This window comes from Xiphophorus hellerii, chromosome 21 (assembly GCF_003331165.1).
Source record: "Xiphophorus hellerii strain 12219 chromosome 21, Xiphophorus_hellerii-4.1, whole genome shotgun sequence".
NCBI lineage: Eukaryota > Metazoa > Chordata > Actinopteri > Cyprinodontiformes > Poeciliidae > Xiphophorus > Xiphophorus hellerii.
This window is the reverse complement of record NC_045692.1, coordinates 274,567-292,874: the sequence shown is the minus strand read 5'-3', so window position 1 is coordinate 292,874 and position 18,308 is coordinate 274,567. Positions and strand designations below refer to the sequence as shown.

Here is an 18,308-nt window from a genome sequence, read left to right as displayed (position 1 = left end):
TTTGGCTTTTCTTTCAGAAAAGGACAAAGATGCTGTTTCTATGGTTTCAAGGGCCTCCTACTAAAGACTACAAGGATCAGCTGTGAATTATGAGAATGAACAGAGTGGTGTTTGGAGTCTCACCAAGTTCTTCCCTGTTGGCTACAACGATAAAATGGTACATCAAACAATATGAGGGTGAAAAACCTCCTACAGTGACAGCATTGAGAGAATCATTGTTAGTTGATGATTTTATCTACCAGTTCACCTGACTTAAGAAAGCACTCTCAATAACCACAACAGCAAATGAGATCCAGTCACATGACAACATGAACTTGTGCAAGTGAGTGACAAATTCAAGAGAACTGAGAGACAAGTGGAAGGAGTGTGGTTTGGAAGACAGTAGAGACAGATGCCCCTGGAAACTTATTGAAGGTGCTGAGTCTTGTATGGAGGTCAGAAGAAGATGATTGTGTCAGGAACGGTGCGGTGTAGGTGGTGAGGCAGATGCAGATGGAACCAGGTTAGATGAATAATGAAGATTTAAGTAACAAAATCCAGAAACAGTCCAAAAACACAGGCAGCACGACTGAGTGGAAGCCAGGGCTCAACGTCGGTAGCAAACTGATATTTCGACTGGACACACGAAGGACTGAGCGCACATTAGACGAGGACCCGACAAAGTCACAGACACACAGGTGACACTAAATACACAGGGGGGTAATCAGGGAATGAGAAACACCTGGGAGTAATCAAAGGGAGGACAGGACAGCACGAAGACTCAGGGACACAGAAAACTCTAAATAAATACACAGAAAAACACAGAACATGACAGATTGTGTCTTTGACCTAAAAAGACTGTTGGACATTTGTAAGGACAAAGAGAACACAAAAGGAGTGTATTGAAGATATCAGCTTGTATCTTTGATCCCATTGGTTTCCTCTCTCCATTCACCATCAGAGTAAAATGCCTAAAATGCCTTCCAATAGTTGTGGGAGATGGGAAGTGGTTGGGATGAAGAGTTGCCCCTGGATTTGACTAAAAAATGGAGTGACTGGTGTGAAGAGCTGTCAAGACTCCACCTGTTGTCCGTTCCAAGGTGCTACAAAGTTGAAATTCAGCCAAATCCACAGACATTGAAACTACAGGGTTTCTGTGATGCCTGTGCTTATGGAGCTGTTCTTATCTACAAGGACAAAACAAAGACGGAGAAGCAGTACAAGGCTTTGCATCATCAAAAACAAGAGTAGCTCCACTGAAGAAAATGTTGCTGTCATGCTTGGAGCTTATGAAAGCTTCAATTGGAGCGAAACAGAGAAATAACCTCCTCATCCGTTGAACATGGGAAAAGGTCAACTCAAAATGTGGACAGATTCCATGAATGCTCTGCACTGGATATTCAGCACGGCTCAGATGTGGAAACCATTTGTTGAAAACAGAGTGACTGAAATACAAGATCTTACTATTCCTGAACTTTGGTCACTCTGCAGTGAGAAAACAATCCCAGCAAATCAACATGAGAAAGGACATTGGTCGTAGATGGAAGTACCATCACTGTTAAGCTTCTGGAATTGCTGGCAAAAGGCTTACCTCATGAACCTAAATCTGTCCACAAGTGTCAGCTAGCCAAACCTACTTCATTGAAAGTAGGAAAAGTGGTCCTTTTTGGAGACAATGTTTCAAGGCAGACGTGGAAGATAGGCAGAGGCACAGAACTGGAAGAGATGAACTGACACATTCATGTGCTGTCCGCTTCTTCAGGAAGCCTTCTGAGGCAGATAGTTCAGCTTATATATCCTCTAGAAATTGATTAGAAATATTTTTTAGTAATGAACCGTTGTTCACTGGGGGCGGGGAGGATGTTGTAAAATATTTAGACTTAAAACCAGTAACAGATTTCATAGAAAATAAATGAATAATTAGTTAATACAGATTAGAAGACTGACTTGGGAAAATCAGAAAATTATATTTAGAATTCATTGAAAAGCATTTTTTTAACTAACAGAGTTTTATTCGAAACAGGAAATTGAATTGTGAGATGTTTTGTTTTTAACATTAGTTGTCTCAGCAGTTTTTTTTCTGAACCTGAGCCAAACATGAAGAAGCTGCATTCAGTTTTTATATTCTTCTAATCAGCAGCAAACTTTCATAAAACTGCAACCACAAAAACTGCAAAACTCAAAGTATTTTTCATTCAAGTCTAAAAACCTGTTTTTTTTTTTTAAAGCTGCCTTTGGTTAATATTATCTGGAACATCTTAATTTGTATTCCATTGATCATCCTGTTTTTTTATTTTTGCGTTCTTATTTCTTGTTACTTTCCTTTTAATCAAGTAGAGCACTTTTAATTGAAGTGTTTCTGAAAATGTGTATACAAATTAACTTGTAGCAAGCAATAAATGTAATGCTTGTTGCCTAACATATCACAAATGCCACTAATTATTTTTAAGCATTTTTAGGAATATTTTAAAGCCTTTCTTTTAAGATCAACAAAAAACTAACAAAGGAAAGTATTTCCATATTTCAGTAATAGTCAAGTAATAATTGAAAATATACACATTCTTACCAGTCCACTTTACACTGTGCATGAATAGGTCCAGCATAACAAAAACCAAATGACCCTATTCCCAGAAGAGCAGTGAAGGCCCAATGAACAAGATGCATTCTGCTCCAACCTGCAGCAGCTGACTGAGAAACATACATGGACTCAAAAGGCTAAAATCACAAGTGTGTCATGCGCCTCAGAAGCAGAGCACATGACTAAATGTGCTCTCCTAAATGAGAGAAGGCTAAATTAAATTTACCTCTAAGATGAATTAAGAGACTGTACAGCAACAACAAGGAATACCAAGCCTCAGAACAGCAGAGACATTGTAGACTCCCTTAGTTTAACCTGACACTTTTGATGCTCCATGACTTTCAATAATCCCAAAAATACAGGCTGTTGTATACAGTGTTTCGATCTAAAGCATTTAGCTACTGTCAACTATGACAGTTCTAGATTAGGTTAGTGTTATTCCAGTTTTATGGATATACATTTGTGTTACTTTAAATCGAAATATGGTCACAGTTCGATGAAGGAAGACAATCAGGAAATGTTGTCTTACGTAATAGACTTCTCAATATCAGCTACATTTTCAGTCTGTCAGTGATAACCACCATGTCTTTCCATGATGGTGATATGCACATTGCTTTGGTGTTTCTCTAGTCCTCCTTCCTTCCAGGGTTTGGCCAGCAGATGCACATTCCTCATTAGGACTCATCAGGAGGACCTTAAAGAGCAGTTAGCTCCCTGAGACAGATCCCAGGTACCTTGCTCTCATGAATTCTTAGTTTCTTAAAGTTTTTGACTTTGACTTCTTATGTCTTCTCCAGCACACTCAGATTCTTCTCAATCAGTCATCACAGTAACTCCAACACTGACAGGGTTCTTCATTATCAACAAAGCCAGAAAATGTATAAGCTTTGTACAAATACAATTAGTCATCTGGCATTGTTTGCTACTGTGAAATGAACCACTTCTTACTTCTAATTTGCCTTTCAAGACTGTCTGAGTTATTGGGTCCAAGCTTAAGACCAATAGAGTAACCATACAGACATGGTGCAGCACTCAGGAGACTGGAACTTGAACCAGGCGATGTCATTTCAGAAGTTCTTAAACAGGTATTTGCTGTTGACTGGTGGGATCCTCTCTGCAACCAGACAATAAACACAAGCAAAAATCATCAGATGAAGACCTGTTTGTCCAGGGAATTTTCTGTCTTTATCCTCCCCTCCTCCTATTTTGAAGAAACATGTTTCTCTTTACAACTTTTTACTTTTTTGGACCGCTCATTCAGAATAGGTGACACAAGACAAATTCAATGTAGAAAAAGTCTGCTCTAATATTACAGTCCAAAAGCAATAGAAACAATATCATGAACATTAAAACCCAAAGAACACCAAGGCACTTCTCTATTTAAAAAGTAGACAGCCCCTATTTGGAGTGTATATCATCAATTGCTTAGGTTTGGCTTTATATCATGTTATAATTCCATGTTCATGAAGAGTCATTCCCTCATCAAAACACAGGTTTGAGAGATCCACAAACCTGTCCCGAGCAAAACTCCAGCCCCACAGAGCACCCCTCTCCACCAGACTAGCGACAGCAGCAGTCAAACACTTAATAGAGCTCAGAAACTGCTGTAAATGGCATTAGTGGATGGCAAGAAGAGCCTTCAGCATCATCAAGGACCCTTCACACTCTGGCCACCACCTCTTCAAACTCCACCCCTGAGGGAGGCTTTTCATGGCAATAAAGTCAAGGACAAATAGATTAAAAAACAGTTTCTACTCAAGTAGAAGTAAAGAATCAATATGACATGCACTAATTGAACTTATTGAGATTACTAAATTACTAAATAAATACATTTGCTGTAGGTGCATTCATTTATCTCAAAAAAACATTTGATACTATACATCACAACATTTTAATCAGCAAATTGAAACAATGTGGGAATCAGGGGAGTGCACTAAATTGGATGAAAAGTTACATCAAGAATAGGAAACAATTTGCAAAAATGGGAGAATTTGAGTCTCATGTTTTGACATTGTGTGTGGTGATCCTCAAGGGTCGGTGTTGGGTCCCAAATTGTTCATTTTATACATTAATGAAATGCAAGATATCACCAATCCTAAGATTTATTTTGTTTGTTGATGGTTCAAATATTTCAGCTTCTGGTGAGAATCTGCAACAATTTTGGGGTACTGTTGCATCATAATTAATTAAAATTAAAAGCTGGTTTGATATGAATATGTCATCATTAATCTGAGCAAAACAAAATTCATGATATTCACTAACAATTAACAAATGTGTCCTGACTGCATAAAATTAAAGGGTGTTAACATAGAATACAACAGGTATTCATATGAATACAAGTTTTAATTTGTAATTAAAAATTTGTTTTTAGTTACAAATGTCATTATTGAGTCAGTAAGTACTATATTAAATTGAGATAAGGGGTAGGATTTAAAAAGTGTTCATGTCTTCCTACTATTTTTCAAACAGAAAAGTAGTGAGCTAATTATTTTGTTCTGGTTTATGTATGCACATGATTTCTCTTGTCCTACTGATTATTTGTTGTTTTTAAGAACATGTATGGAATAAGTAAATTAAATGAATGAATGTTATAAAAAATATATAAAAGAGAATTATATTAAAGTAAAACATATCAACATTTTATTCTTTGTAAAAATGATTTTAGCAGTCTGGTTTACAGTTTTACATTGAAAATATAAACATCAGCAATTTATTTTTTTGCTGATTAGCATGGTAAATTTTGGTAATTAACTACTGGCAATGTTACAGTATGTTTCTATAAATTTCACAATTTTTAAAAATTTCACAATAAATTGATGTGTTTTCTACATTTCATACCTGTTAAAGTAATATGAAATTTAAGCTTCTTGAGTTATGGTGATTCAGTGTACTCTCTAGGGTAATATATTTTTGGATGTTACAGTCTGTAACTGTTAATATTTTCCAATTTTTACAGTAAATTTTACAGATTTTATTTTAAAATAAAAAAAGAAAAAGAAAATCACAACTCCCAAGACTGTATACAGTCTTAGGGTCCTGAACTTACTCCGTCTGTGTATTGTAGAGATCTCCCATGAAATATACTGTACTGTATATCTGTATGTGTGTATGGCCATACTCCAGTCCGGTAGGTGGCAGTAAATGGACCGGTCTGCCAATAAAATACAGAAGCAGTGCGCATGCGCTTCTCCCTCAGGACAGTAGGTCGCTCTAGTCGGTGACAGGTGAAACGAACCAAACCGGTCGTTGTGTCACAAACATGGCGACTTTCAGTAAATATCTAACAGCGAAAAACTCCTGCTTAGCAGGCGGCGGCTTGCTGCTTTTGTACCTGCTAAGACACCGAAGTCAAACGCGCAAAAAACACAGGTCAGTGGTTCTTTCTTAGATTGTTTGTCCTAACAATTTCGAGACAGCGACAGGCTGCTGAGACATTTCTCATGTCAACCTGTTCCATGGGAGAAGGAACCTTTTTACTTAAGTTCTACACTAATCTAACCCATAACTCATACCAGCAATATTACACCATGTTAGCTCTTCTCTTAAAAGTGATTATTTAGAAGGACTAAACTTGGCTGGGACTTCTCCCTCTGGTGTATCAGTGAAACTCCCATTGGCAGGTTAACTGAGACGTCATGAAGACTTGACTTTAAACCGTCTCTGTTTTTGCGGGTTATAAGTCATTTGCAGCTGGTCTTAAGCAGTGTTTGACTCAAACTAGCATTTGGTTTAGCTAGTGATGTAGAAGATGTGAGGTAACTGCGTAGCTGCCGATTTAGATCATTCTTTTTTACGTCCGAGCTTTTATATATGGTTTACAAATTTCCTTTTAACAATTTCTGTTTTTCGCCTAGAATTTCAAGTTGAGGTAATTTTTCCATGTGTAATAATGTGCCTTCTTTCTGCAGAGCTTCACTTATTCAGTCTTTTCTGTGACTTTATGAAATTTGTGCTACTGAGGCCTTAAAAATGTACTGAACTGAATGAATGACTGATGGAATTAAATAGAAACCTGCATGAGTCTTCCTGGAAGTAAATGATGAAACCCTGAAAGTTCAGTCAATCAATCAATCAAATTTTATTTGTATAGCACATTTCAGCAGCAAGGCATTTTAAGGTGCTTTACATCATATCAAACACAGAAACACAATGCAATGTAGAATCAACAATCAAAACACGACATTAAGTAAAGTTCCATCATTAAATTTGTAATTGATTATGTTTCAAATACAATCCTAAACAGGTGGGTTTTTAGTCTAGATTTAAAAGAAGTCAGTGTTTCAGCTGTTTTACAGTTTTCTGGAAGTTTGTTCCAAATTTGTGGTGCATAGAAGCTGAAAGCTTCTTCTCCTCGTTTGGTTCTGGTTCTGGGGATGCAGAGCAGACCAGAACCGGAAGACCTGAGAGGTCTGGAAGGTTGATACAACAACAGCAGATCTTTAATGTATTGTGGTGCTAAGCCGGTCAGTGATTTATAAACTATCAACAGTATTTTAAAGTCTATTCTTTGAGCTACAGGGAGCCAGTGGAGGGACTTTAAAAATGGTGTTATGTGCTCTATCTTCCTGGTTTTAGTGAGAACGCAAACAGCAGCATTCTGGATCAGCTGCAGCTGTTTAATTGATTTTTCAATAGGAAAAATGTCTAAATACCCTGTTCAAAAGCCTAACCACAGCATATCTCCTAATCTGAACACACTGACAGAGCTGGAACAGGTTTACCCTGAAGTATGAAAACAAATCTCAGTGGTTTAATTGAAGAATTTAAAAAGCCCATTTAACATGCAGGAGTTTGCAACGGGGGCTTCTTAAGCAGTCAGGTGACGCGTTTCTTCTACTAAAATATAAAAGTTGAAATTCCACAATATGAGGGAAAGGGGGAAATTAGCATAAATATCATAAAATGTTTTTAAATTAGCTCGGATTTGGCCTTCATGGTAGTTCACCTAAACTGTGCCAGAAACAGTGTAAAACCACTTCATTGACACTTTTTAAAACACTGACGTTTTTTTCTGACTTGTTCATCCATCCCTCCTTATGAAATCAAGGTTTGAGTTAACAGGTCTGGTAGGGAAACTCAAATACCCTCCCTGGTGACTCTCCAGCTCCTTCTGATAATCTACAATGTGAATCCCTTCAGCATCTCCAAACAAAACTTATCCACCTCTGGCACCCTGGACCCTCAAGACCCCCGCCTTGAGGGTGTTTAATGTTTAATGTCTTATGATGGACTTTCCTCCTAAACCCTCAGAGAGTCATCTGACAAAATGCTCCTTCCACCCTCAACCAATTACAGCCTGGGATGTGCTGTGCTTTCCTTTTCTCCAAAGTGAAAAGAGCATTTTTTCCAAGATGGATGAGAAAGTGTTGCTTTTCTTTGCAACTTTACCTTTTCATTTTCCCAGTCTGTATCAGGAACTATTTTAATAAATAATAAGAATGGTTCCTCCCATTAATGTTTTCAGGAAAACTGTATTATTGATTATGTTTTTTCATTTGTTCCCAGTCTGAAAGGAACTTCCCAACTACTAGTGAACACAGAGGTAAGCCTCAGCAAGGCTCCCCAGGGGGGAAAGATGGATCACTACTCAGTCAATTGTTTTGATTTGAAGCAAAGACGAATTCCTGAAATGTAAAAATTCAGAACAGCACAAATAAAAAACAATGGGGCAAATACAATAGTTTCTGCTTGTGGAAAAACGTCATCTGAAGGCAGATTGGCTGAAAATGGAAGTCAGTGATGATTCCTTATTTTCAGTGGAAAATAATATGATGGAATAGGAAGTCAGAGTCACTTCCACAACAATAAAATCACATGGTGACATTACAGTGTTACTTTTTTCTTGATACAAAACAGGTTTGGTGATGATGTAACCATTTCTGCTGAGGAAAGAACAACTTTTATGTAGGAAAATCAGATCGATGACCAGCAAACATGCCAGACCTCAATCCAACTGGAAGTTTGTGGTAAAGCAGGTTCATTACAAGGCTTTATCCTGCACAGCTGATCTGGAATGACTGAAGGATGATGCATGCCAATAGTGAAGTCCTTAAATGCTTGTAACATTTTTGCAACAAACAGAAACAATTGACTGAGGAGCCCGTGACAGTCACTCATATTTTTGCTGGCAATTGTATGAATAGTTAAAATTAATTTATCACTAAATATAATTTCTTATGTCTATTTAATATAGAAAGATGGAAAAAAAGACAAAACAGCCGTGGATAAGGTTTTCTTTCTTCGAATTCTTCGAATTCTTCACATCATGGTGCCACGTGTTTTCTGCATGGAGGTTTGTTTCATCTGAATGCTGTGATATTAGCCATAATACAAGCCATAATAAAATTTGCAAACAACCTCCAAGACAAAGTCCTGTCTTATCTGTGACCTCAGTAATACCTGGACCTTTAGTACTTAAGACAGATTATGTCCTTTTCTCAGTTTTCTTTTCAATGACTTTGTAATTGTTTTTTTTAACCTAATGATGACATATCGCCCAGTGACTGCTGGACATAGGCACCAGCCCTCTTTGTGACCCTGCACTGATGTCCTCATGACTGTACAGATAGCGATGCTCTTTGACCCAGAAACATTAGCTTCATAACTTCTGTTGTAATGTTTTTATCTGAACTCTGAGGTAGATCCTACGTGAGCCAAGTTCTGAAAGATAAAAGACGTTTGAATGGTATACGTGAACACTCACTCTTCTCCTATTTTGTCACCACAGACTGCTTACCTTCTGCTCATTGCCTCCATGTTGGTGGCCAGGACCTATTGTGACGTGTGGATGATCCAAAACGGTACCATGATTGAAAGGTTAGCATGGCTTAAGGCTTGTTTTTCCAGCTCTTAGCCTCAGAAGTGCATCTTGGTTTCATGCTGACCCTCAGTCAGCTACAGGTTCATCAGTTACAAGCTATGAATTAATAAGTCACACAGTATAGTTACAGGGTTTACAGTGACTTTAAAAACAGATAAGGCTGACCAGATTGCTGTAGCAGGAAGCTGTCAATACTAAAACAAATATAAAATATCAGTCTTGATGCATGGGGCAGATTTAATTAAAAGGAAGATGCTGATGTAGCTGGGAAAAGAACCTGGGAATCAATATGTTTGACATCTGGAATGTAGGAAGAAGCCAAGCCTTGAAGCACTTTGTAGGTGAACAGAAGGATCTCAAGATCATCAGTCAGCCAATGTAGAGAAACTTTAGACTGGTGAAATGTTGTCTCTTTTCTCCACGGTACTATGGTTGTCTAAGCAGTCTCAAGATCTCCCAAAAAGTGCAGGTTTGATTTGTGCCCAGCTCGAAAACAGAGAACGACGTCATCCCAAAATTTTGCCATGGGGTTTAATGTTAGAAGCTAAACTGCCAAGCTCATCAGGAAATCTGATTGAACTAGTGGTTCCAAAGAGGACAATATGTTTCATACTGAAGAAACTGATGGACCATAGAGTTCTTCATGCCCTCAAGTCATGTGATAATGCCATCCTGCCAGGACTAGTAGTAACATGGAGATGAGAGTATTGTCAGTGAAAAGAGACGTCTTTTTAATGATTAGCCCAAGAGGGAAGCATGTACACATAACATGATGTCCCAATAACAAATCATAGCTGTTAAAGAAGAGTAGATTCCCAGGCTGACAGAGACAAAATTATGTTTGATTTCTGATGTGAGCCAGTTTACCGTAGTTCTGAAAATTTTCATGAACAAATTTATTAAATATATTAGAAAAAAACCCCTAATTTTTCCCCTGTGTCTAGATATTTCCTTCTTCCTTTATATATTTGCTTATCTCTGCATGTTCTCATTTCCAGTGCCATCATTGGGCGCTCAACTAAAGACTTCAAGATCTTCTTGCTCAGCTTTATTAAATTCATGCCAGTTGTAAGTTTGTTTTGAAAACTTTAATTCTCTTATTTGTCTTAAAGTTTGATATAAAATGGGTCCAGTCTCTTATGTTTTATATGAATTTATTACTATTAATTGTTGGAAGGTTTTTTTCCTTTATATAAATATATAAACTTATAAAACTTTTATAAAGTTTATAAAACTTTTAGAAACTCTGCAGTTTATAAAACCGAGAGAAGTTCATATAAAACTTCTCATTATTCAGAACTTCTAAATAATGCCTAATAATGTAGGCATCATTATTATTATTATTATTATTATTATGTTAATAGATCATTAATAATCAAAATGAGCAGACTTTGACCCCGGTGTGTGCCAGTAAAGTTCAATCTGTAGCTTAACTCTAACATGTAATCTGAATTATGCCACAAGATTTTTGAGTATTACAAAGTGTGGTTGAACAATATCCAATAAATTCACCCAATTTTTGTTCTTTAGCATCGTTGTGGTTGTAGGTTGTAAAACAGTTAAACAAACAACCCCGGGAAAAAAGAGCTGCTCAAATAAACCGTTGTCAGCCTAAAGTTATTATATAATAATTCCTGCTGCTGATGAATGAATTTTAACTTCTCTTTAGACTCAAAAAAGTGTAATCACTTGTATTTTTTATTTATTTACTCATTACATTTTGTGGTAGTGGCCTTTAGTCATAAATGGTGTGATAAGATGGTGGAAGACATGCTGCAAATGGCCCTTGGTCAGGAATCAAATCTGGACATTTAAGGCCATAGTCTCTGTATGTGGTATCCCTTACTATACCATTGATCCACGTTGCTATCCACTATTGAATAAAGTTAGTTGTTAGTTTTAAATTCCATCTTATATATTTATGAATTGCTGATTGCATTCTTTGTATGTTTTTATCATTGTCTATGTATTTTACGTTGTTTTGGGGTGTTTGAAATGCCTGGCTGCAAAACAAGCAGGATACTGAACTGAACTGGCACCTCGTTCAAATGTTTTTGTAAAACTACCATTACTCTGTGTCACTTGGTGGTTATGTGTCTGAGTAAAGATCAGATACTACATTCTGTTTTAACATATTGTTAAACTTAACAAAAACCTTTTTGCAAAATTGAGCAAGTCAATTTTTCGGTATCCATTAACCTATGATGTGAATCTTCAAAATCTGCATAATAAAATGTTGACAGAACATGGTTTGGCCACAATGAGTTTCAGTGTCTTCAGGTCTTAGGAGACCTGCTTACTCAGTGTTCGAAGAACTAAACAAGGTGAGGCAGAATTTAATTTCTGTGTTCCTCTGCTCTGGAACAAACAACCTAAAAAGCCTGAGATGTGTAGAAACTATTGGTTTTTTTAACCAGGACTGAAAATACTGATGACTACAACTTACCCACAAAGATCAAAGGTTTAGCTGTATGTGTTGCTTCAACTTTGCTGTTATTTAGTTGTATTTAATGTATCTTGTCTCTGTTTTTTTACTTTTCCTGTAAAGCACATATTTATTTGATGAATTAATGGAAGTATATAAATATCCTTGCCTTGCCTAATGATGTATGATTGGGCCATTACAGATAGCTCTGGTGAACAACTTCTTGAAGTTGGGCCTAAATGAGCTAAAGTTGAGGTTCCGTGAGAGGCTCACAAAGAAGCTGTATGACCAGTACCTGCAGTAAGTCCAGCACTATTTAATGTTATTTTTTTTTAAGTGAGCGTTTTAATTCTAGCATGTTGTGCTTTGAAATATAGACATTCTCACATGCACATAATTTTGTAGGCATATTAGTTTTATATAGTAAAGTTCAACCCACTCAATTTCTTGGTTAGCTAGTAGTGGTAATTAAAAAAGTTTAAGTGGTTCTGGTAAGTTTATGTGTAAGAAAAACAACACAGAAGTTATATCACTTTGGTTATTCAACTCCAACTGAGAACAACAAAGTACCGTATTTTCCGCACTATAAGGCGCACCTTCAATGAATGGCCTATTTGAAAACTTTTTTCATATATAAGGCGCACCGCATTATAAGGCGCATAGAATAGACGCTACAGTAGAGGCTGGGGTTACGTTATGCATCCATTAGATGGAACTGCGCTAAAGGGAATGTCAACAAAACAGTCAGATAGGTCAGTCAAACTTTATTAATAGATTACAAACCAGCGTTCTGAAAACTCCGTTCATTCCCAAAATGAATAAACAGCTGTTTGATTATTTTCCCCGAGGTAAAGTCAGTGACGTGGTATTTTCATGACACAGTTTATCTTTTAACAACAGCAAGGTATAACATATAGTGGAGGGGAACTTTTCCTCGATTCAATAAACACGTAAAAAACAGTCTGATACTGTTACGGTAAATCAAACATTAGTGCAATCACAATATATATCCACTTCCGCTATAACCATTGATTCGTTTATGTTAAATTCTCTCGCTGCTGCTCTATTTCCATGTTCTACTGCGTGACTGATCGCCTTGAGCTTAAACTCTGCGTCGTAAGCGTGTCTCTTAATAGGAGCCATTTTGGGGTCTTTACACAAAACCCAGCGTGCACCGCACGCTTCTTCTTCTACGGGGGAAAATGAAGTCGGCGGCTGCTTACCGTAGTTGCAAGACCTGTTGTGGCTCAATATTGGTCCATATATAAGGCACACCGGATTATAAGGCGCACTCTCAGCTTTTGAGAAAATTGAAGGTTTTTAGGTGTGCCTTATAGTGCGGAAAATACGGTAACCGAAAGCACCTTTAACATACATATCTGCAAGGTTATGGAATGCGAGCAGGGTAATGTGTGTGTGAACATACACTATATTGCCAAAAGTATTTGCTCACCCATCCAAATTTTTGGAATCAGGTGTTCCAATCACTTTCATGGCCACAGGTGTATAAAATTAAGCACCTAGACATGCTGACTGTCTTTCCAAACATTTGTAAAAGAATGGGTCGCTCTCAGGATCTCAGTGAATTCCAGTGTGGAACTGTGATAGGATGAACTGTGCAACAAATCCAGTTGTGGAATTTCCTCCCTCCTAAATATTCCACAGTCAACTGTCAGCTGTATTATAATAATAATAATAATAATACATTTTATTTCAAAGGCGCCTTTCTGGCACTCAAGGACACCGTACAAAGAGCGAAAAGTAACAGAAACAATAAAATGTAGCAATTAAAAATAGATAGAATAAATACACAACAATGTATCTATATGGAATCTATATATAAATCTATGTAAAAAATCTATATAAAAAATCAAGCAAACCAATTGTGTCATATTGAAAAGGCAGATCTAAAAAGGTGTGTTTTAAGTTCGGTTTTAAATTTAGGGAATGACTTTATGTTTCTAAGGTGAGGTGGTAATGAGTTCCAGAGTTGGGGAGCAGAGCTTTCAGTCGCTCTGCCCCCCATGGTAGTAAGACGGACAGAGGGGACAGACAAATGGATGGAGGAGGATGATCTGAGGGAACGAGAGGGAGTGGCAATGAAAAAATTGAAGTGTTTGGGAACGATAGCAACTCAGCCAAAAAGTGGTAGGCCACGGAAACTGACGATCAGCTGATGCTGAAGCGCATAGTGCGAAGAGGTCACCAACTTTCTGCAGTCAATCACTACAGACCTTCAAACATCAGGTGGCCTTCAGATTAGCTCAAGAACAGTGAACAGAGAGCATCTTTCAATGCTGGGTTATTAAAGCATTGAAAGATGGGATGCTCTCCCTCTCTTTCTTAAAGAAATTCAGCCTAGCATCAAAAAGAGTCAATGAGTAGAGACCGGACTGCCAGGACGTAAAGTTGTGCAGAAAAGACATACACATATGCTTACACATTTTGACATTTATTCGTCTCATAAACATCACATACTTTACATTTTGTTTACACGTAGTATATATGTCAAAGTAATGTGAATTGACCTCACTGGCATTCAATAGTTTTTAAGAGGTTTGCAGAAGGTGCTTCATTCAAAAGAAAAGAGGATTGTAATTCAGTGTGTCTGCTGATGTTAAAATGTAACTGTTCTCTCCCTCTTCAGAGGTTTCACTTACTACAAAATGGGAAACTTGGACAACCGAATTGCCAATGCAGACCAGTTACTGACACAAGATGTGGAGAAGTTCTGCAACAGTGTAGTTGATCTATACTCCAACCTCAGCAAGGTATGTTCTTGTAACGTACATAATTTTAGAAGAAATAATCCAGCATGTTGCCATCAGTCTACAGACTGCTGTAAATAAGAGAACACCACACCTAGCCGTGCATATTGTAACTTCTAGACTAAGTGCAACTAAGTAGATTTCACACTCACTCACTCACTTAAAAAACACATATATACACTGCAGTTGTCTATAAGCCACAAGAATACCATGTTGTAACGGAATATTTACAAAGAACTACCTTAGCACAGCATTACCTTAACTATTGTGAAATATCCTATCCTATTCTATTCTATATGTACTGTTAACATACACAAAATTGTGCAGTAGATGCTTCTTACTTACAATCCCTGAAACACTGCTGTTTAAAAAAGAAAAAAATACAGTTGCCTACCAGAAGTCATTGATTTCTATGTTCATCTTCCCCCTGTTTAATTCTGACTTTTCTTCAGTGTCGAAATTGAATAGTCTCACACACACATCCTCAGTCAGTTACATTTTTGCTTCCACTGTCACTTAATGTCTCGAGGCAGATTTGCTCTTGAGCTTGTGCTGTCCTCATCATACAGCAGCCTTTAGAAAGCCATTGGCAAGAACCCTTTTATTAGCTGCATCACAGTGTGCACATTGTACTAAATGTGTGAAAAAAGCAGGTTGTAGTCAGGAAATGAAAGTAAAGCAGTACCTGTTCACATCACTACCTGGCAGCATTAAGCTTACTGTTGCTTGTCAATTCTTATGACTACCAGAGCAGGTAGTGTGAAAGTAGGGCTGTGCAGCATTTTGTCCTATCAGATTGCATCCTTCCAATAGACTGCATCTAAATATTTGCATTTACCGGGTTTATTTTTCTACAATGAATCAAATTTTGCTTTCTGTCTTTGTCCTCCAGCCTCTGTTAGATATTTTTCTGTACATCTTCAAGCTGGCCAGCGCCATTGGAGCTCAGGTAGGCAGATTTACTCACGTACCAAGCCACTGGTTTTGCAAACCATTGTTTCCCATTTATCTGTTTCTGTATTTTTATTTATTTGTTGAAATTCTCGTTGACTTTTTTTATGATATGTAGGGCTCATGAAGGCTGTTGCTTCTGAAACACTGATCTGCAGTTGAAGAAGTTTGACTGAGATTGATTGGATGTTCTTCTGTGGTGTTCACATATAATGTTGCATAAGATTTTTGAATGCAAATTATTAATTGAGTAAATTTCCCTTTGGGATCAATAAAGTATTTTTAAATATAAAGTTAATTGATCAATCAATCAATCAAATTTTATTTGTATAGCACATTTCAGCAGCAAGGCATTTCAAAGTGCTTTACATCATCACAAACACAAACACTTGCAGCAAGGGCCCATGTTTTGATAATCTTTGCTGCCTTGACAGATTTTCCAACCACAGCGCATCTAGATATATATGTTTATTGGTCGGTGCTACCCTTGGAAAATCGCTACCGTCACGTTTACATACAAAATACCTTAGCAGTTAGTGTCAATTTTAAATATAATAATCAAATCATTCTTTAAGTGATGTGTTTTAAGTGGCACTTAGGAGTGATAAGTAGCATTTGAGAAAAATATGTGAATGACAAAAACCTTTCTAAAAAAAAGCACCTGAATCCCCATTTAAAAATACCTGTTCATGTACAGTAAATGCGGGTATTCTCATAAAATCCTTCATGAGAATAGTGTACCTAGTTTTAATATGTAAAGCTAGTACAATTAGATGCACTATAACCCCAAATGCCCCCAAATGTGTATTTTATAAAGGTAGAATTAGAGTTCCACCTTTATAAAATGTACATGATAGCATGTGTATTTTATGCACATGGTGATACCAAAATTCCATCAAAATATCCTACCTGGTAAACATATGGGTAGCACATTTTGCTATGCCAGATTCCTTCATTTGAATATCATTGCAAAATATAGAGGTAACACATGTTGGTGCACTAAAACCCCTTCATCAGGATATGCTACCTTTCAAAAATATGGAGGTAGCACATGTTGATGCACTAAAAGTCCTTCATCAGAACATCTTAGTACCAGGTAAATCGGTAGAGAATCTTGATGCACCAAAGCCTTTCATAAGTACTGTATATTCTATCTGTTTCACATTGGTAGACAGCACACGTTTATCTACTAATTCTACTAAAAAAAAGTACGTTACAGGAAATCTACTCTATGTACCTTTCCCAAAACGTTTCTCAAGTAAATGTAACCAGTACAACTCACTTTTGAACAAAGATAACAATACTAGTAGCCTATTTTTGTTAACAAGCTTAATGTGATATATTGTCATTGGCTAGACATCATTTATCTAAAATTTACTGCATTCAAAATCATTACTCAACTCACTCGGTTAGGTTGGGGGGAAAAACTGTGCAAAGTTCTTTTCCTTTTGCTGGTTTGCTTCCATGATTCTAATACACACCTGCGCAGCTCTGCACAGCAGCATCATGTCTCCACCAGCATCATGTCTCCACCAGCATCATGTCTCCACCAGCATGTATCCGTTGCTGCCGCACAGGTGTAAAACTGGCATGAGCATCTTAGTGGTCATTTTGCTTTTAAATGCGGCTCGGAAAAACACGTCTTGACATGTTTTTTCATCTCTGAAATCTTTTCTTCTTTTATTAAAGAAGACACCCCATGGTTTTTGTCCCATAAATTGGCAATAAATTCCTTTCCCCCTTCTGTAAATAGGGCCCAGCAATCATGATGGCTTACCTGCTGATCTCAGGCCTGTTCCTGACCAGACTGAGGAGGCCCATAGGAAAGATGACAGTGACTGAGCAGCGCTATGAGGGAGAGTACCGCTATGTGAACTCACGCCTTATCACTAACAGGTGAGCACAGCTACTAGGATCCGATCAAGGTGTGAAAACTGCACAACAAATTTATGGGTAAATGACACTTTATCTCCATTGATGTTTCCTATTTAGTGAGGAGATTGCCTTCTATAATGGAAACTTGAGAGAAAAGCAGACAATTCATTCAACATTCAAGAAACTTGTAAGTGATATCTTAACAATTCAGTTCAGTGTATTTATAGAGTTCCCACACATGGCATCTCAAGGCAATTTACAAGACAAACGGATCAAATTTATGCTCTTGAGTTATAAACTGATAAATCCAAAAAACAGATTCAGTTACATACATCACTATTTAATCTTAGTAATAATGACATGCATTAAAATTCTGTTTCAAAACCCAAAAAGGGTTGGTCTTCTAATGATTAAAAACATTAGAAGACCAAATCTTAGCATTGAGATTGGAACGACTTCTTTACCATTTTTAAAACTTTCAGCAGAGCCAGAACCCTGCTCAGTGTGAGGAGCCACCAGCCAGGACTGGCTGGGAGTTTGAGAAATTAGAACAGACCCACAAAAAGCACAGCAGCAATGACCCTGGAGTACTTCCTATGTTCAAATATCAGTAGTAGTTGCTTCATCTAGGAGAGAAAGACAGTTAAGCAATTAAGATCTGAGCATATAGTAATATTTACATTCTGATCCCAGTAGCTGTACCTCATTATTATTCAGTCCATTGAAAATATTTGTATTAAAGGATAAAAATATGGAACTATCTAATATAATAATTGAATGGTTATAATGTTACATATAAGCTACGCTGGCATTGCAATGTTCCTTTGTATACACAGCTGTCTGTACATTTATATGTTAGACAACAAGAAATGAAAAAGTGGATTTATATCAGCAATTCCAGTCAAAATTGCT

At 37.2% G+C, this 18,308-nt stretch overlaps 1 protein-coding gene across 1 annotated transcript in view; it reads left to right on the top strand.

The window, feature by feature from the left end:
• Positions 1–5,745: 5,745 nt before the first annotated feature.
• The window catches only part of abcd3a (ATP-binding cassette, sub-family D (ALD), member 3a), a 32,197-nt gene continuing 19,634 nt past the window's right edge, over positions 5,746–18,308 (top strand). The window contains exons 1-10 of the mRNA XM_032552164.1: positions 5,746–5,926; positions 8,063–8,099; positions 8,751–8,849; positions 9,285–9,373; positions 10,376–10,445; positions 12,005–12,102; positions 14,450–14,573; positions 15,463–15,519; positions 17,275–17,417; positions 17,514–17,583. Coding sequence (XP_032408055.1) covers positions 5,817–5,926; positions 8,063–8,099; positions 8,751–8,849; positions 9,285–9,373; positions 10,376–10,445; positions 12,005–12,102; positions 14,450–14,573; positions 15,463–15,519; positions 17,275–17,417; positions 17,514–17,583 — 897 coding nt within the window. The 5' untranslated portion in view covers positions 5,746–5,816. The remainder of the gene's footprint in view (positions 5,927–8,062; positions 8,100–8,750; positions 8,850–9,284; positions 9,374–10,375; positions 10,446–12,004; positions 12,103–14,449; positions 14,574–15,462; positions 15,520–17,274; positions 17,418–17,513; positions 17,584–18,308) is intronic.